This window comes from Quercus robur, chromosome 9, assembly GCF_932294415.1.
Source record: "Quercus robur chromosome 9, dhQueRobu3.1, whole genome shotgun sequence".
Taxonomy (NCBI): Eukaryota; Viridiplantae; Streptophyta; class Magnoliopsida; order Fagales; family Fagaceae; genus Quercus; species Quercus robur.
The window spans coordinates 47,925,770-47,947,285 of NC_065542.1; the positions used below are offsets into that span (position 1 = coordinate 47,925,770).

A 21,516-nucleotide genomic window follows, 5' to 3' on the forward strand; every position below is an offset into this window, starting at 1 on the left:
AAAAATAAAAAAAGAAAATGAACTGAACCTGTGAACCTAAAACACAACACCGGCACAGTGAAGGGAAGGGCACATTTAGTAATTTGCCATCTACCCCTCTCCTCTACCATATTCTCCTATAAATCACTCCAATTTGGAGAGGTTTCTTTTTGATAGCACAAGAAGAAAATGCATAGGTCCCACCAAAATCCCTTCTATTTTTCCCCATTACTAAACAACCCCACAAATTATTTTCTTTTGTATTCTCTCCTCTATTTTTCATCCTCCCACTTTTTATCCCAACCAAACAGGCCCTTAGTGTTAGTTTTGTTATTAGCAATGAGCATGAAGAATTTATGGGGCAATGTGCTCATTGGAAGCAATTGGATTCTGCAAAGGATGCGGAAGCACTAGCGGCTCTAGGCTTTTGAATTTTTATAAAGCACTAATCTCCAGTTTGAATGGAGAAGGAGGGAAGGGGAGTAGGGAAGAGTTGGCTAAAAATTAGCCTAATTTTAAGCCAACTCCCCTCTACTCCACCTCTTTTGTTCTCCATCCAAACTGGGCGCAATATCCAAAGAAATTGATATGGCTAAAAATGGACATTTGTACAAGTTAACAGCAAGGAGTATGGCTAATCTTTTGCGCGTTGTGTCCTCATACTGAGAAATTATTAGGTCTACTAAGAGGACTCTTGGAGTGTCTTCCTCATTAATGAGATGATGCCACTTATACAAATGTGACTTAGTTTCCTAATCACATTAAGATATAAGAATAAAATAAAAATAAAATAAAAAAATCACAAATCGCTAGGTGATGTTATATTTGCATAAGTGACAAAGTTTTGTTGGTTGGGACTTAAAAGAACCTTGGAAGACCACTTCTCCAGTTCCTACAGTTCCCGATGTACAATGTAATTTTTCACACCAATAAGTAAAAAATGGGTCGTTCAATATTTAGCTATTTAATCTAGACTAGTAGATGGCCAACAGGTTTGGCTAGAAGTTGTGCTAAGTATTCTAGACTAGTAGATGACCAACAGGTTTGGCTAGAAGATGTTCCATCACTCCTATCTAGCTGTCTAAATTTGGATATACATGTTGATTAAGTTAATGGCTTTTATATTTGTTCTAAGAAAAAAAGATTGAAGTTATTTTTGTTTTGCTATTTACATTTTTAAATTTTAATTTTAGCTCATCACATCTGATTTCTTTTTTATATTGACCATGATGATTATATTTGTTAGTAATTTGACCTTTAAGTGCCAAATAAATATTGCCTATTAAGACATGTCATTCATGTAAGTCAATTTATGTCAGTAATTTGACTGTTAAGTGCTAAATAAATGTTGTCCATTAATACATGTTACCCATATAAGTCTATTTTTGTTAATAATATGACTGTTAAGTATCAGATAAGTACAATTCATTAAGAGGTACAAATCACCTATACAATACTAGGTGTCACAAGATTATTAAGAAAAATAGACCGACATGAGTAATATGAAATGGAATCCAATATATATGGCCAAAATAAAAAAATTTAAAACATAAATGATAAAAATAAAAATGTTTTACTAACATATACTCTAAGAGCATACACTAGTAAATAATTTTAGGAAACATTTTATGGGAAACTGAAAAAGTGAATAACTGTTTTGACAACTTTTTCAATTCTTCATAAAAACTTTCTTAAAGTGGATGATTAGTGTATGCCAAAACCTAACCAGACCCAAAATTAAAATAACCTAAAATTTTAAGGAAAAAATAGTATTTTAATACATATTATATCACAATTTAAAAATCAATTTACAGTAATCTTGTGAACTGCAGACGCAGGCTTTGATCAACTTCTAGATGTTCCAAAAAAGAAAAACAGAGTACTTTTATCAACTCAATAATTCAGTTTCAGCCTTCCTCAATGGTACTATCCAATAAAAATATGGTCAAGAAAAACAACGGGAAAGAAGAGGAAAAATCAGGGAGAAAAAAACAGAGTACTTTAATCAACTCAATAATTCTGCCTCCCACTATTTTTATTTTATTATTATTATTTTTTTTTTGGCTTAATACTACACGCCAGAACCAAAAGACTATCTAATAATTCAAAAGATTCAAAAGTGCATGTCTGCCTCCCACTATCTAATAATTCAAAAGATTAATTCCAAGTTGTGGATCTAGAATTTTCAAAAAGCAAAACAAAAATAATTGTAAAGCATTGATTGGTCACCCAAATTATGAATAGATAAGGTAACCACAAAGACTTCCATGCTTACTTATTTATTGTTTTTGTTACGTGTAAATGTCTATTACTCTTTGAAGTTTGAACAGTTACTTAATCTCTTCCACATGCATTTTATCTTCTTTCTAATATACATTAGAAAATTACAATTAAGGATGAATTCCTTATGAGTGTCTCTAATAGTTGCTTAAAATATTTAAATTTAGAACTTCATGAATCACAAGAGGTTTTAGAAAATTACTGTGCCAATCCTTTAAGGCTCCGTTTGGGAGTTCATAAGGGAATGGAATGAAATGCAATTGAATAATCATAAGAGAATGGAAAGGAATAGAATGGAATGAAATATATTTAAGTAAGGGAAATGAATGGAAAAGAATGGAATGGAATGGAATTAAGTAACCTTGATTGGATGTTTTAAAATAAAGGAATGGAAATGAATGAAAATGAATGGAATGTAAGTAATCTTGTTTGAGAGTAACATGGAAAGAATGGAATTGAATCATTTTATGACAATATTACTATTAGACCCCTATTTTAAAATAAATAATTGAATATATAGGAGTAATTTGGGAGTTTTAATAAAAAAATCATTAAATTTAATTTCATTCCCTCCCATTCCTCCCAATTTCGAGGGGAATGAAAATTTGAGGTTTTAAGGGAATAGAGAGGAATGAGTGTTCCCTCCTACCCATTCCATTCCCTCCTACTTAAACTCCCAAACAAGGGAATGGACTTTCCATTCCCTTCATTAAAACTCCCAAACAAGGGAATGAAAGAATATTCTAAAATGATTCTTTTCATTCCTTTCCATTCCCTCCTCCCAAATGAGGCCTAAGATTTTTCAGCTTAAATTGGAAGTATAGTTCAATGTTGATGACATCAATAATATCTATCTAGCAACACTTATTTGTAAATTTTACAACATTTTTTTTAGAACTCCCAAACAAGGGAATGAAAGAATATTCTAAAATGATTCTTTTCATTCCTTTCCATTCCATTCCATTCCATTCCCTCCTCCCAAATGAGGCCTAAGATTTTTCAGCTTAAATTGGAAGTATAGTTCAATGTTGATGACATCAATAATATCTATCTAGCAACACTTATTTGTAAATTTTACAACATTTTTTTTAGAGAGAGTTTCAACCTATGACGTCTGCTTCTGATAATAGCTCTTTATTATCAGACCAAAACACCAATCAGTTTTGGTGTAGGCGGGGATTGAACCCCAGATCTCTTATACAACCATCAGAGACTTTACCAGTTGAGTTAACTGGAACCCACGTAAATTTTACAACATTTTAAAACACTATATAGTGCTTATGTTTTTTAAATTAAGGTGGGAATGATATGAACACTAACAATACTCTTTGTATATAGTTAATTAATATTGGCTCAAATTAGTGACATTTAAATAGGATTGTGGATTCAAGAGATTTTATGCATATATGCTCGTTAGAGTATAGACTTGATCCAGCTTACTTGTATCGCGTTTTTCAATATTTTTTTCTTTTTACATAAAAAGTTTGCTCATAAAATATATAGATTAAAATTTTATTATTTTTATTTAAAAACAAAAAGTCAATGAGCAAGAAAAGAAACTCTCTTCTGTTGAGGTCCATTAAAAGACTTTTCCTATTCTACTTTCCTTCATTTCTCTTGTCCTCTAAAATCATTTTCGCATCATCTTTTGTTTCGTCAATCTTTACACTCTCACTTTGGTTTTATTTTGCTCAACTTTTCAAAGAAAAAAAGAGTTTGATACTTTCTACTTTACGCCATTAATTTACCTCTCAGTTTGGTTTTGCTTTGCTCTAGTTCTTATAAAAAAATTAAAAAAATTAAAAAAATATAATAGTAAAGAGTGAGATTTTTCCGACTTTTTACCTTAATCTTCGTTGCAGTTTTTTGTGTTATCATCCTCGTCCCATCATTTTAATCTTACTTTGCTTCACTTGAATCACTTCTCAAAAGAAGAAGAATAAAATAAAGAAAGAAGAAGAAGAAAAGTCCAGCTAGCTTAATCGTCACCGCTGCTCTCATTTACTATAGCCACTATCCTTGATCTGCTAAAATAAGAGAGGTACTTCCTTTTAGTTCCTCAATTTGATTTTTATTGCAGTTTGTTAACTGATTTACTTTTTCTTTTTTAATTTTCATTTTAGTTTGTTCTACTTATCATTTGTCAAGACAGGCAAGGAAGGAAAAAGAAGAAGGAAAGGAAATTAAGAAAGAGCGAAAGAAGGAAGAAAGAAAGGAAAGAACAAGATGTCATCTACTGTTTCCCATTTTCTGATACTCAGCATAGTGACTGTCCGAGTCTAAAACAACCTGCGGCTCTGATTCGATATCCTAAAGAGTACGGCGATCGAGGTAACCTTCTTATTTCTTATTATCTCATTCATCCTTTGACATGGTTCTTTGCTGTCGTAATCACTGTAGTCTGTTACTAATTTGGTGCTTAATTATGGATCTAATAGCTGCCCTTAAAATAAAAATTTATAATAAAAAAATGGCAAAATAGGAGATAGGGATTAAGAAAAGTGTTAAATTACCAATTTTTTCAAAATTTTAAATTATTAAAATATAATAAATTTAATTATTTAACTACATACTTTCAATAAAGAAAAAGTTTTTAAGCATAAACAAAATAAGAAACAAATAATTTTAAAAATCTAGCAAATTCTCCTATTAAACATCATTTTCTATTTCTTTTTCTTAAAGAGAGGGTATAGAGGAATTTTAATTCGGGTTCTCCCATGAGAGAAACCAGCAGTTCTACTAAGCAATAAATATTTAAAATTAGGCATAGCTCACGCATTGTGGGTATATATTATTAACTAAAATTTTGTTTTAAATAATATAAAAGCCTTTTATAGCTCTATTATTCATTACAACTAAAACAAATATAGCATAAAAATTTAATATTTGACTTGGAATGGAGAAAAAAAATGCAAAAGAGTCGAACAATACACATCAAATTCTTTATAGAATAGATACTAACCAAAATCTTTCAAAAATTGAAACAAAAAAGCAATTGTTAATATCTTTTCAATTAAATTCATCATCCAAACCAAAAGATTTTAATCAAATCCATGACTAGTGTACACAATTTTAAGACCTTAACACTATTTGATAATTATTCATGAATGTTTGTGACACATCCAATTCTTTCTTATGAGCACATAAAAAATAATTTCACCAAATAAAATACAATCCAATGTTCTTAAGTTGTTCTATTTTTTTTTTTTTTGAGAAAAAAAAATGGAGGTGTTTATGGTTATATTAAACCCCCGGGTTGATTTAAGTTTTAGATTTAAAGTATAAATGACTTACCCTACGATAAATTTTTAAAAATAGGTTCGCTTTTTATGGCATTTTACTTTCTTAAATTATAGAAATAAGATAAAGAAGGAAGTCCAAATGATAAAATTTTAAAGAACAGTAGAAATGGTTAATTAATTAGTGTCATTTTTTAACTGGATCAAACCCTTGAAGACATTCTTCCATCTAAATTGATTTTGAATGATAACCGTTGGAAGATGAAAATGCTTTTTTTAGAGGCGATAGACCTAATATATTACATAAGAGCATTCACATCGTTATCTTCATATTATTCTATTTTACTATCTCAAAAGCTACTTTATCAATTATATCATACCATTTTATAATACATCCAACATCATAACTTTTATTTTCCTATACAATACATTAAAATAATATATCTACCCAATAAAATATATAACCCAAAATCATCACTCTCCTCTATTTAATTTCTGTCTCTGTCTCTCCCTCTCTCTCTCTCTCAACCTCAATCTCACCACCGGGAATAAACCCAAAACCCAACACAACCACCCTTCAAACCCAACCACCCCACCACCTGCCAACCATCAACAACACCACCACCACCTGCCACCACCATCATCAACAACACAACCACCATCTCAAAAGCTATTTTATCAATTATATCATACCATTTTATAATACATCCAACATCACAACTTTTATTTTCCTATACAATACATTAAAATAATATATCTACCCAATAAAATATATAACCCAAAATCATCACTCTCTTCTATTTAATTTCTGTCTTTGTCTCTCCCTCTCTCTCTCTCTCAACCTCAATCTCACCACCGGGAATAAACCCAAAACCCAACACAACCACCCTTCAAACCCAACCACCCCACCACCACCACCTGCCACCACCATCATCAACAACACAACCACCACCTAAACCCACCACCCCACCACTGCTGCACCACCCAAATCAACCCAACAAATCACAACAAACCCATACCAAAATCACCCAAATCAATCCAGCAAATTACCAACATAACCCACTGCCACTACTAGCAATCCAAACACAACACAACCCATTGCCATCAAGCCAAATACCAGATCGGGACCAAAACCCACCACTACATGAATCAAAACCCACTATAATCTCCAAGAATCAAACCCATAGAAAAAACCCATACCAAAACCCATCCAAGAATCAAACCCATAGAAGAAAAAATTACAATAGATCAAACCCACTGAAATAACCACCACGAATCTCCACTGCAAACCCACTGCCAGCAAGCCAAACCACCGATCTCAACCCACATCAGCCACCACACACACAACACTGAAACCAAAAAGAAAAAGAAAAGAAAGATAAAAAAGAAATTAATCAATTTTTTATTAAAAAAATATACATAATTCTTCAATTGCTACAACTAGTTGACGTTGTCGATCAACCCAAAATTACACCATTTAGCCACCCTTGATGATACTCAATTTCCAAAAAAAAAAAAAAGACTCGCCCACATGTGTTTCTCTGTTTGGCTGTCAAAATAATGAATATTGCTGATCTCCATGCCGATATAAGAGAGGGGAAGGAGTGAGTGAGACAGAGACAAAGTGTGTTGGGAGAGAGGGAGGGAGGTTGGCTTGAGAATAGAGAAAAGTGATTCAGATTTCAAAGAGAGAGAGAGAGAGAGAGAGAGAGAGAGAGAGAGGAGAAATTAATAAAATGTGTGGTTCAAGTTTTACAAGTTGCTACAGTACCATCATACATATAAGACGATACTATAGCACTATTGTAAAAATTTTTGCAATTAGAAGACCAGGTAATGCATGTTATTTGTACTTTGATGCTATAATATACTATAATTTGCCATTTACAAGTCCAGATGTGAATGCTCTAAGAGCATTCACGGCAGTGGAGCTAAATTTTTAGCAATTTAGCTCCACCAAAAGTTACTTTATCTATTTTACCTACACACATGCTGCAGCAGTGGATCTATTTTAGCTTTCAACATAATAAAATAATATATTCATCACAATAAAATAATATTTCTACTACAATTAAATAATAATATTTCTACTACAATAAAATAATATATCACCACCACCACTACCACACAGCACAAACATCCTCCACCACCACCTCCACCACCACCACTAGTAGCAGTCCACAGCAGAGAAAAAAAAAAAAAAAAAAAAACCCAAATCCTCAATCCACTCCCTGTCCCGTTACGCCAGCGCCGTACAACAAAGCTCAGGTCAGCTCGCCAAAGTCGCCATAGGCGTGAGTCCCTCCAAGGCTCGCCGCATGGCTACCTACGTCTCCACTTTGATTTGCTAGGTCGAGTATGGAACAGACCGCAGAGCCACCGCGGCTTTGCACGACTGCTTCACCAATTTCGGCGACGCGGTCGACGAGATCCGCGGCTCGCTAAAGCAGATGCGTCAGCTCGGAGCCGCGGGTTTGGGAGTGGAGTCTTTTGGGTTTCAAATGAGCAACGTGCAGACGTGGATGAGCGCTGCCTTGACCGACGAGGACACCTGTATGGATGGGTTTGAAGATGTGGCTAATGGGTCATTGAAGAGTGACGTGTGTGATCGGGTGACGAAGGTACATAAAATCACAAGTAATGCGCTTGCTTTGGTGAACAGCTATGTTGCCCAGGGGACACCTTGATGAGCGAGAGAGATGAGAGCTTGATGAGTGAGGGAGATAAGTGCTTGATGAGTGGGAGAGATGAGAGCTCTGATGAGTGCACGGTGGAGATAGAATAAAAGAATGAAAAAAAATAAAGTGAGTTTTATTATTTTAATCGGGAGTTGGATTAAATTTTTTTTTTTTTTAGATGAGTGCTATAGTGCACATCTATAAATAGATGTGCACTGTAGCAAATCAGCTAAATTTTATGGATTTGGCTCCACTGTTGCAAGCCTTTTTTGGTATATTGATGGAGTTAAAATAGCATTATAGCTTTTTAGCTCCACTGCTACAAATGCTCTATGGGCCAAGCTAGGGAAAAAATTATGCTGAGTTATTAGATTAAAAGTAGTTCTAGCTTCTGGAATACTCAAAGATTCAAAGAAAATTAATATACTACAAAAGAACATAACATCACGAACGCTACTCAAGAACCAAAATATACACCAACACAATGAAAAACCCAAAATAGAATGTAGATAACAAAAAAAAAATCATCACATAAAATAACTGAGCAAAAATCATATTACCAAAAGAACTAAAAATAGACAATAAAACAGAGTAGCAATCTAGTGAGAGCATTGAGAGAACAAACCAAGAAAGCAATAATTTAACGACCAATCTACAGCAATACACTTTAGGGCAAAAGGGAAATTACTCGTGTCGGATGCCATTGCCATGTGACCTTTGTCCTTTGGAATTCTTAGACTATGATTAATGTTGAAGAATTACCAAAAAAAAAAAAAAATTAACGTTGAAGAAAAAAGTAAGTTAAATATTTTTTTAATTAATATCTAGATATATATAAAATGGTACCATTTAAAATTTTCCATGAGGTCCCACAAAATATTGAACCAACCTTGTAAAAATAGGAGTTAGGACATCAAACGGTGTGAGAATTTACTTGTCAACAGCGTAATTTACTGTTAGATTTGATATCATATTTATCCCAAAAAAAAAAAATCCTATTAAATTTGATTTTGGGAATTATTATTTTCACACTTCTTGTTATTTTTGGACCAACTTCTGTAATATGATGGAACGGATAAAGGATATATGATCATAAGTATTTCAAACTAAGAAAAATAATGCCACCACATGTACTTTAGATTCCATATTAGCTAATAATTAGTGTCCCTAAAAAAAGAGGCTATATCTATGGGGATTCGGGTTTGGGTTCGGGTTCAGGTGCGGGTGCGGGTGTGGTGTGGTGACTTGGCAATTTTTGAAAAAGTAAGGTGTGGTGCTGCAGAATATGTTTTTTTAAAAATTATTGAAAATATTTTTATTTATATTTTCTATATTTTGGTAAACATACATTTTCATATAATTGTAAACATATACCAATTTAAAAGCAATAGTAGATAATAATTAAAACATGACATTCATAAATTAGAATGCAACCCACAAGTTTGAAACTAAAAAATTTCATGATGTTCGGAAATTAGAATACAACCACAAGTTTGAAACTAAAACAAAATAAAAGATAAGTGTTCAAGATAATCAAATACAAATGTCATCATCATTTTCAAGATCAATAGTTTCATTTTGAACTTCACTTTCACTAGTAGTAACACTAGTGCTAGCATTCCTAATAACCATGGCCTCTAACTATGGTTCATCAAGTGTAAAGGTAGCATTCTCAAAAATTCTAGCTCCTTCATGTATGTCACTCTTATTCCAAGAGTCTCTTGCAATATCCCATATCTTTGTTGCTATATTTACCTACTCCTCATGGTGCCTTGACAAGAGTTGAAGATTAGAATGCACATATACCAAATCCTCAGCATGTGCAGGAGCCATTTTGTTTTTTTTTAAGGAATGAATGAATTTGTATGTGCTCCAATTCCTCTCAGCACATGAGGATGAACAAAGTTGTCCAAGAAGTTTAAAGGCAGGAAACCTCTCTCCTGAAAATGTATCAAACTCAATTTTCACCATCCTTAATTCATTTGCATCTTCAAAGTATCGCTCTAAACTCTTGCTCCTTTCTACAAAAATTTTCGTAGCATATCATAAATAGGTCTTGTGAATTCAATGATACAATCAACAACATCCCACTGATGATCACTTAAAAATCAAATCTTTCACTTTTTGAGCTTTTCCAACATCATCCTTCCTATAAGAAGCCCATTAGTCACTAATGGCCATGGCTTGAAGGCCTCTTTTTATCAACTTCAACCTTTTCAGCATGACAATAACTGAAGCAAATCTAGTATCAACAACTTGGAGCAGTTTTAATGGACAAAATTCATTAAAGATTGCCAACCTCATTGAATGGTTCATGATAAAAACACGTAAGAAGGATGCATCATTAGCAACACGTATAATCCAACTACGTTTCTCATATGTAACTTCATTCTTTTCAGTGTTTTTTTCTGCACAAATATTTTTCAAAGCTAGATTGAGAGTGTGGACAACATATGTTGTCCAAAATATTTTGGGATACTAACCATCAATAAGAGCTCCAGCAGCCTTCATCACATTAGCTTTATCAGTGATGACTTGGACAACTTTTTCATATCCAATCTCTTTTATAGCATCCTTCAACAACTCAGTAATAAAATGTTTGTCTTTGTACTCACTTGACCCACCAATTGCCTTTATAAACATTGGATCCCCATCTGATGCAACCATTATATTAATAAGAGGTCTTCTTTGTGTATTTGACTATCTACCAAAAACTATACTTACACCATTTGCAAGCCAAGAGTCCTTAATTAGTTTCAAAAGTCTTTCAACATTTGCTCTTTCTTTTTGCAAAAGTGTTCTTCTCAAGGCATTGTATCCAGGAGGAACATAACTTGGAATGTTATGGGCAGCAGCATATGCTTAGAAATTACGATAATTTGGGTCCCTTGCAAAGTGAAATGGAAGCCCACCAATATAAAACATCCTAGCAATTCTACTGTTCAATTCAGCTCTAGCACTATTCTGGAATGCTCTCTCCAAAGGAGAATTCGCAATTATCTTCCTCCTCTTACCATCAACCACTGCATCTGTACTATCACTCCCTTCCTGTCCCTAGAATGAGGGAATAGGCCCAGGGAGAGGTGGGGGGGGGGTGGGTAAGGGAATTCAACTTTTGCGTTCTCGCTCTAACTTATCATTCTCAACCTAATCATGCACTCTCTGCATTTACAATCTATGGCCTGATGTCACTTTCATACATGCTTTAATACCTTTACCACTAATTTTTAATAAATGAGCCTTAACCCTAGAATAGGATCCCACAAAAGTTCCATCACACTTAAAATGTGTGTTTCCAACTGATTTAGAAGTAGAACCAACAGGTTTTTCCAATTTAGTTACATACTTCCAAAGAAGACCTTCATTTGATGAAGGTTTTGTGCTAGTAGCTTCATCCATTGAAAATTCAATAATTTCAATTTAAGTTGTTTGACCTACAAATAATTTGACAAATATATAATAACTAAATAAGAAATCAAGTAATCAATTCAAGTCTCAACATTACAGCTTATATAAAAAATTAAAAAAATCAGATAGTAGATACATATTGAGAGACAGATATATAATGAGCAATAGAGCATGTGAGAGTATAATGGAGAGTTAGAATGAAAGCAAAATACCTGAGTAAGCTTGGGACTTGGGTCAGTGAGCTTGAGGCCGAGAGATGACAAGTGAGCTTAGGCAATGAGGCAAAGGAGAGATTTTGAGTGAGTGGCCGTGGGTTAGGGAGTGAGAGAGGTAAGACGGAGAGTGAGAGAACGAGAAAGGCAGAGAAATTTGTCGTTTGAAAGGGATAAGGGTTTTTTTTATTATTTTCTTTTGGTTTAAAGTTGCTTCAAAGTTCAAAACGCTGAGTTTTGTATTGTTATTATTTTTTTACTAGAATTTCAACTTGATTCAAAGTCGGCTTTGACCTGATTTGGCTTGTTTTTGCCAATACGGCCTGATTCTGCCTAAATTGGCGCAAAACTGCAAACAAAAAAAAGGACATGCCACTGACCCGTGTGTAGCGGCGTCAACTGCCGCATAGCTCGTCCGTGCGTGTCGGGTGCGGGTGTGGAGGCCTTGCAGCTGCACCCATGCTTCCTAGGGCTATATTAGATTTTGAACAAGATATAGCTAAAAGCCTTATATCTCTCTGACTCTCACTGTTGTAAGCTGCACCTTCAGAATTAAAAAACAAAAAACAAAGTAGATGCCTTCTTCCTACCATCTTATGGGCAATAATCTATTTTTTGTAATAATAAAATTAGAAAAAAAGGGACAATAGTCCATTGGTTCACAGCTTATCACAATCTGCCGCATTAGTACTATAACCCAATATAATTCTCTAAGAGCATTCCCAACAAAGAAGGTACAATCGCTAAAAATTGATTTTAGCAACTTTTATTTCACAAAAAACACACTAGGTTGCTATACTCAAAATTTTAACAACTGAGCTACAGTTGGCTGGTATAAATAACAGGCTACTGTGGCTCAACACTTAAATAATAATAATAATATTTTAATACTTCTCTCTCATTTCTTCTCTCTTTTCTTCCTTCTTTTCCTCTCACCGTACTCATTTTCTTCTCTCTTTTCTTCTTTCTCTCTTCTTCTTTCACCGGCCTTTGGCTTTCTTTCACCCCAAGAGAAAAACTTTGAGATTTTGGGTTTGGGTTTGAGCAAAAATCAAAAGAAATTGAATTTTGGGTTAGAGGAAACCTTGAGATTTTGGGTTTGGGTCTGAGCAAAAATCAAAAGAGGTGGGGCTGGTCGGAGTGTGGTGGTGGTGGTTGGTTGTGGGTTTGTGGAGGATGGCCAGTCGGAGCGTGGTGGTGGCTGGTTGTGGGTTTGTGGAGGTGGGGCTGTGGGTTTGGGATTGTGGAGGTGGGGTTATGGGTTTGTGGAGGTGGTGAGTGTGGGGTTGTGGGTTTTGAAGGATGGCCGGTTGGAGCGTGGCAGTGTTTGGTTGTGGGTTTGTCGGGGGTGGGGTTGTGGCTTGCTTCAGACGAAAGAGAAGAAAAGAGGAGAAGGAACAGAGAAATGAATAATTAAAAAAAAGAAAAAAAAAAAAAAAGAATGGGGGAGAGAAATGAATAAAAAATGAATAGTTTTTTTAGGTAATGTAAAAAATAGAAAATTTGAAGCAGGGTATATTGTAAGTTGTGTTGATAAAATAGCTTTTTTAAGTTGTTAAATGTTAAAAATTTTTCCATTTTTATTGTGAATGCTCTAATTAGCTGTAAAATTGTAAATGTTGTCAGCTTTCAGCTTTCTTGTGTGTTGCACTAACGGCACGTGTGAAGACGGTAGGAGACCATTATCTTCAGTATGTTAATGTCATTTACGTTGGCTTCTTTTGTCCTTCAATTTGATTACACTTTTCCTCTAAAAAAAATTAACAAAATTTGTTTACACTTTCGTTGTTGCCATCGTTTTTAATTGGCCTTTATTTGCCTATACTCTCAAGACAGCAGCAATTGAAAATGGAGTTTCTTACGGAGACCGTAAAAGTATTCGTTGAAAAAACTGTGGGTTACACAATTGCAGCAGTCGGACGTCAGATGGGTTATCTTCGCTACAAAAAAAATGTTGACAATCTAAATAACAAATTTGACGATCTCAAAGGTGCTAGAGATGGTGTGCAGCGTAAGGTTCAAGCTGCTAGTTACAATGTAGAAGAAATTGAAGCTAACGTCCAGAGGTGGCAGACACGTGTTCAGGGGATCACTGCAGAGGTAGAAGAATTCTTTGAAAAGGAAGGCCAAGCAAAGTTGAAGTGTTTTAATTTGAAGGCCCGTTATCAGATTGGAAAAAAAGCACACAAGATGGGATTGGCTGTCAAGGAACTCAAGGATGAGGCGGACACGTTCCATACAGTAGGCCACCGTGTCCCTATAGATGGGGGTACTACTATTTCTACTAAAGGTTATGAGGACTTTGAATCAAGAAAATCAATTTTTGACGGAGTTATGAAGGCTCTAAAAGATGATACTATTCCTGCCATTGGGGTTTGTGGGATGGGCGGCTTGGGCAAGACCATGCTTGTTGGAAAAATTGCAACACAAGCCATGAAAGACAAGTTATTTGAAAGGATTGTTACAGTAGTTGTATCCCAAACTCCAAACTTGAAACAGATTCAGAAAGAAATTGCAAAAGAATTACAGTTGAAGTTTAAAGATGAGGACACTGATTTTCAACAAGCACATTTGCTACGTGAGCGGTTGAAGAAAGAAAAGATCCTTTTAATTGTAGATGATATTTGGAACAAGATTGACTTGGATGCTCTTGGAATTTCTCTCGGGGACGATCGCAAAGGAAGCAAACTATTGCTAACATCTAGATTTCGAGATGTATTAGTCAATGATATGGATGCTGAAAAGATATTCCAAGTTGAAGTTCTATCAAACGAAGAAGCTAAATTCTTGTTTGTAAAGATAGTGGGCGATTTTGCTGAAACCTTGAATTTCCAATCTACCATGGTTGAGGTTGTCAAAGAATGTGCAGGCTTACCGATTGCAATTACAACAGTTGCGAATACATTGAAAAATAAAAAGAACCCAAATGTTTGGAAGGATGCCTTGCAACAGTTAAAAAGGGCAAATCCAACACAGATCAAAGGGATGCACGAGAAGGTATACTTGAGTATAAAGTTTAGTTACAATTTTTTAAGTAAGGAAGCGCAATCTTTATTCTTGTTCTGCAGTTCATTTAAAGAAGATATGGTCATACAAATAGATCTCTTATGGAGATATTTGGTGGGTTTGGACTTCCTTGAAGATGTTTATAAAATGGAAGAAGTGAGGAATAGGGTCCACACGTTGGTCGAAATTCTAAAAGATTCTTGCTTGCTGTTAGAAGGTAAATGGAGTGGTACATTTAAAATGCATGATGTCATTCGTGATGTTGCCATACATATTGCAGACAAAGAAAAGAAAATGTTAACCATAAGAAGTTCAGATGATTCGGAAAAATTGTCCAATATGAAAAAAATGAAAGACTCCATTGGAATCGCACTTTTTGAAGCCAAGTTTAGTGAGCTTCCTCAAAGGTTGGAGTGTCCGCAACTTAACTTCATTATTTTGGGTGATAAAGAAAATTCTTTGCAGATTCCTAATCACATTTTTGAAGGGGCAAAAAATTTAAAAGTTTTAGTTTTGATGAGACTAAGTCTCCCACTTCCTTCATCCCTTTCACTTCTTCAGAACCTCCAGACATTGGCTTTGGTTGAGTGCGATTCAGAAGACTTGGCTTTAATTGGAGAATTGAAGAATTTGAAAGCTCTTGTCCTAGTTGATTCCAAGATTGAGAACTTACCCATAGGAATAAGGCAATTGACTCACCTTCAATTGTTGGATTTGAGAAGGTGCACCGAACTTGAAGCCATTCCATCAAATGTATTATCAAATTTAAAAAATTTGGAAGAAATACACATGAATCAGAGCTTTAATCAATGGCAGGTTGGCGGAGAAATTACAGAAAGAAGCAATGCTAGAGTCTCAGAGTTAGATCATTTATTACACTTGACGACATTATGTATACATATTCCGAATCCCAATATTCTACCAAATGCCTTACTTTTTGATAAGTTGGTGAGATATGAAATATTAATAGGCCCTGATTGGTATTGGAATAGTAATAGCCGTGTTGAGTTTGAAATCTCAAGAACATTGAAAATTGACCTTGATAGAAGCTTACAAGAAGAGGATGGAATTAAAATTTTATTGAAAGGTTGCGAACATCTCACTTTGGCTCCTGGGAAGGGTATTAAAAATATTCTTTCTGAAGTTGATAAGGAAGGTTTTCCACGATTGAAGCATCTTTATGTTCAAAACAGTGTTGAGATTCAATACATCATTGATTCGATATGTGTTGCCTTTCCAGTTTTAGAGTTACTTTCTCTAGTCAATATGATCAATTTGGAAAATATATGCCATAACCAACTTGCAATGGGGTCTTTCCACAACTTGAGAAAGTTAGAAATAAGAAAATGTGATAATTTGGTATTTGTCTTCTCCTCAACCTTGCTCAGGTGCTTTTCGCAACTCCAAGAAATAGAGATTGAGGATTGCAAGGTAATAAGTGCAATTGTTGCAGAGGAAAGAAAACATGGGATACAGGTCAATGATGACATCATTACGGATACAATTGACTTCCCTCAATTGCGTTCTTTAAATCTGAAAAGATTACCAAATTTAATGGGCTTTTGTTCTAATGTTGATTCTCAATCACTTTTCAACAAAAAGGTATTCTTATGACTTATGATTTAATATCCTCTACAGATTGTGATAACCTTCACACGTACACATTTTAGAGTTGAGCATTATACTAAAAGTTGAGCATGAATTTGACTGTCACTTGTGTGGAAATTACTTGCTAGTTATTCATTATTGCAAAGTCAAATCCCTTAGATATCATGATTAGGACTTTCATTTTGATGGAAAGTATTGATTCTATTAACATCATTTACTTCCCACAAATTACTAGATTGACGTAATTTGCTTACGAAATTTCCTTATGAGGGAATATGTTAGACAAACACGTATCACACCAATCTTCTTATTAGTCAACAATTGATTTTCTTTGTGCATGTCAAATTACTTCAATCATGTCCTTTTTATTTCCTTACTTAACTTATTTGATCATTTGTAATATAATTAGATTGTTTAAATTAGTTTGTTTATTTACTAGTGTTAAGGTCCAAACTAAGTTTGTTAACCATAGAAATCTAGAGGGAAATTGTATATATATTTTTATTGCCGTTTTAAGCTTCAATAAAACTTAAACTACCCCCATTTTCAACTCTCATTCTCGTTTAAAACAAAAACAAAAACAAAAAAAAAACAAACAAGTCTGGTTGGGTCGGGTGCTCATTACCCAACGGGACGGGAAGAGAAAAATTGTTGCTAAAGTGGTTTGGGTATGAGTGCAAACATTAAAATCGGATGCAATGGGTTTGTGCCAGTGGGGTAGCAATGGGTTTGTGCTAAAGTTGTGTTTTGTTTTCCTTTTCCCCCTTTCTTTTATTAGTTTCTTCCATGTTCTACTTGCTTCGTGGGTTTTAGGAATATAATTTAATTAACTTTTCTCATGTTTGTCTTTATGTCTTATTCTCAACATAAATCTTCTTCTTCTTTGGGTAATATAAAGGTATGTTATTGACTCACTCAATAAACATGCGAGAATTGTAGGTTGCATTTTCTAACTTGGAGAATCTACACATCGATGCCATATATAAGCTGAAGATGTTGTGGCACAATCAACTCGATCTAGATTCTTTTTGCAAGCTAAAACAATTGCGTGTTGATGACTGTGAAAATCTAATAAACATTTTTCAGCCTAATATCTTGAAAAGACTCCCGAATCTTGAAGATTTGCAGATAAGAAATTGCAATTTAGTAGAAGAGGTATTTGAAGTTCGAGGGAAAAATGGTGATGAAATATGTGATATGGTGGTATCCACTCAGTTCAAAGTCTTGAAGTTAATCAATCTACTGAATCTTAAGCATGTATGGTCTTCGGGTCCCCAAGCAATTTTAACATTTCCAAATCTACATGAAGTTGAAGTTTCTAACTGTAAAAGTATGAAAAGTCTCTTTCCAGCTTCGGTGGCCAAAAGTCTTAAACAACTGAAGAAGCTAAAAATACACGATTGTGGATTGGAGGAAATTGTTGCTATGGAAGAAGGATTGGAAACAGTGACTAAGTTTGTGTTCCCACAACTAGTCTCTCTAAGTCTTGAATTGATGCCTAACCTCAAATGTTTCTATCCAGGAAAACACACTATAGAGTGGCCATCACTAAAACAGTTGATGATACTCAAATGCGACAAAGTGAAGATTGTTGCTTTGAATGAATTAAGCTTCCCAAATACAGATGGGTTGGGCCATGATGTTCCGATTCAGCCTCCCTTTTTCCAGATTGAAAAGGTATGGACTTGTACTTGTTTCTTTGTTGACATGGATATAAAATGTTTGCATTGTATAGCTTTTATACTTGATGGACATCGTTTGTTTGACATTTTTTTTCCGTTAAAATGATTTCCACTTTTTTTTTTTTTTTTAATGGGAAAATGATTTCCACTTAATGCTTCATATAAATCTAAATGGAGCTCTGCCGTTTAACCTCTACGAAACTGAATGAAGATATAAATCTAAATGGAGCTCTGCGGTTTAACCTCTACGAAACTGAATGAAGATAGTAAAAATGTTTTTTTTTTTTTTTTTGGGGTGGTTGTACTGCTCCAAAATTTTTTTTTTTCACCAATATCTTTCGGTTACATGCCTTCAATTCTTCCCACCTGAAATATACTTTTTCCCCCTTAATTGTGCACCACCGAGTCCTTAGTCCAATCATTTCTTTTTAACTTTGATTTTATATTTTTATAACTATCCTAACTTGCACTACAACCAAAATCCTTCCTTCATCATTATCAAAAAAAAAAAAAAAAAAAATTCCTTCCTTCATATGATTAAAAAATAAAAATAAAAAGATAAAATATCAATTTTGTCCCTATATTTTTACAAAATTTTGTTTTTTATCCCTAAATTTTACAAAACATTATACTTTTCATCCTTTTGTCTATGTATATTCTTCTGCCTCTGTTTTGCAATCTTGCTTCCTCCGTCTCTTTCTAATCTTGAACCTTTCAGTTTCTCACCTCCCCTCTATTTTTTCACATCTCCAATATATAGCATTGACTCACGGTTTAAAATAATGACATAGCTACATCCCATAATTTTCCAAATTTTATGACTTCTTCCTCTTTTTCCTCTAGGATTCCTCAAACACATCACTTTAGAGCCAATAAAATTTACTTCCCACCCCCCCCCCCCCCCTTTTTTTTTCCTTTTGGGTGTTGGAATCTATTCATTATCATATACATTGCCATTTGCCAATTATTTTAGGTGTGATTTAGTATTTCAACTCTCTTTTTTTGGATTCTCTGCAATTTTCATATTACAGTTGTTAATTGTTTGTGATTGAGAGATATGAAGATTGAGAGCTCACTATATATATGGTTAGTTAGGGATGTACAAAGGAAGACGAAATTAGCATAGGGAGAATCATGTGAGTTAAGGTTAAATCATACCGTTAGTAGAATGAGCATAAAAATGAAGGTCGATTCTGTATTTTACAGCATATTTGAGATTCACTCTGTCCTAAATTTGATCATACAAGAGTGATAATCTTGATTCTTGAGTCACTCACTCTTAAGTCTTAACCCATATGTCACCATGATCTTGACCTTAGTGTAGCAATTCTTTTTCTCTTTGCAAGAAAACTGACGAGATTGATAAATTTTGTTAATGGATGAGAGAGATTATATTATACAAAGTGATAGTCTTGATTCTTGAGTAAGTCACTCTTAACCCATATGTCACCACCATGCCTCTACCAAGTTGCTGTACATTAGATTTCTTTTTGATAGTTGTGGTTTGTTTTTGTTAGAATAATTGTTTGAGTATATATGTTTTTAAGCAAAATTCGTTAGTGAGAGCTGGGAATATTCTTAGGCGTAGGAAATCATTAGGAATTGATACATGGAGGACCAAGAAAGAGTAGGAGGTTATAATAAGTCAAGGAAGAGTGACTCATTGGAGGCTTGATTAACCGAGGTAGCCCAGTGAATGGGAGCATCATAAAAAAATTTCTTAAATGATGTTAGTGATTAACTTTTTTTTTGGACGATGTTTTCTTTGATTATCAAGAATCTTCAGCAAAGTATAAGAAAAGAAAAATGAGTGTCTTATATATTGGTACGTAGAAAGTCTTTATATTTAAATCAAATATATATATATATATATATATATATTTTACAATAAACGGCGCAAAACTCAATTATAGCAATCTACAATTGTATGTAGAGCATTCGGTTAAACATAAAGAGATTCTCTTCATTTAGCCTTCATGCATCTTATCAAAATATTGCAGTTATAACAAAGTATTAATTAATTGCTATATGTTAATGGGATAAATATATTTATTTCAATGTATTAATTATATGTATATGGTTAACTAATTATTTATAAATAGATTTATATAGTTATTCTTTAAAATTGATATAAGAAATAATTTATTTGGAGTACTTATTATAAAAATATATTTGAAAGTATAGCATAACTCCTCATCAAAAAGCAATATATATATAATAACACATGATACTAGAATACAAAAATATTTGTGTGCTTAATTTCGCCAAAATATAAAAATATTTGTGAATTTATCAAAGTAAAATGTTAATATTTGTAACAATTGTCCTTTCCAAAACAATTTACACTTCCTAACATCTCTTAATGACATATAATATATATACATATAACCAACAATTGGAAAAAAAAACCAATAAAGACATCTTTTTTTTAAGAAACAAACACACATACACACACAAAGAAGAGATAAAGGGGTTCTAACACAAACACATACCACAAACTCCACTCAAAAGCCATAGTAAAAAAAAAAAAATATATATATATATATATATATTTAATTTAGTAACACACAACCAAAAATATAAATAAAAGTGATTGTCCTCGATCTTATGTTAGTGGATATAAATAAATATTTGCATTTTAGTTATATTAATTTTAACAATATTCAATTTCTCCAATTTTTTTAGTGAAATATAATATAATTGAAATTAATTCTCTAAATATTATACCACATAATAGATATTATACATAAGCAAGGCGATAATTCATTCAAATATTAAAGATTTACCGCACATTTCATGGAACTTTTTTTTTTTTTTTTAGAAACACATCACGTGGAACTTGGGCAGTTATTACTTATTTATGAACTCTATGGAGTAATTTTTAATAATGAAAATTATCATATATTTAGTAAAGATGTATATATAACGTAAGGAAATATTAAATTACTATTAAAAGATTTTAAAGTGTTTGCATTAGAGTTTAGAGCTAGATTGACATTGTCTTATGCACAAAGTGCTTGAGGATCTAGAGAGGAAAGGGTTCAAGATGTGAAGTTAGTAGCATATTTTAATAATTTTTGAGGAAAAAAAAAGAGTCTAGCAGACAAATGTATAGATGGATGTGATACTAGTATAATCATTTCATAAATGATATACCAAATAATTTAATAAAAAATTGGGACCATTAACAACTTCTCTCTCTCTCTCTCTCTCTCTCTCTCTCTCTCTCTCTCTCTCTCTCTCTCTCTCTCTCATATATTATATATACTAGGCTTATCACACACGCTTTGCGCGTGCAATAATACTTTTATTTATTTATTTGTTTTCTTGGTTTAGTGTTTCAATGTTTAAAAGTAATATATAAATAACTGTGTGTATCTTTTTTTAAAGAAAGAGGTAAAATAACATGAGATAATATTTAAAA

General features: G+C 33.4%; 1 protein-coding gene across 9 annotated transcripts in view; it reads left to right on the plus strand.

Moving 5' to 3' along the window:
* LOC126698785 (probable disease resistance protein At4g27220) overlaps positions 1-21,516 on the plus strand; it is a 171,541-nt gene that overhangs the window by 134,500 nt on the left and 15,525 nt on the right. For 4 of the 9 annotated variants that reach the window (XM_050396220.1, XM_050396224.1, XM_050396223.1 and 1 more), the window contains exons 6-7: positions 13,813-16,404; positions 17,350-18,087. In XM_050396220.1, the coding sequence (XP_050252177.1) occupies positions 13,987-16,404; positions 17,350-18,087 (3,156 nt within the window). In that variant the 5' untranslated portion in view covers positions 13,813-13,986. Of the gene's footprint in view, positions 1-3,840; positions 4,301-4,411; positions 4,591-13,422; positions 13,468-13,628; positions 16,405-17,349; positions 18,088-21,516 lie in introns of those variants that run through there. The other 5 variants (XM_050396221.1, XM_050396225.1, XM_050396226.1 and 2 more) reach the window with 4 other exon arrangements.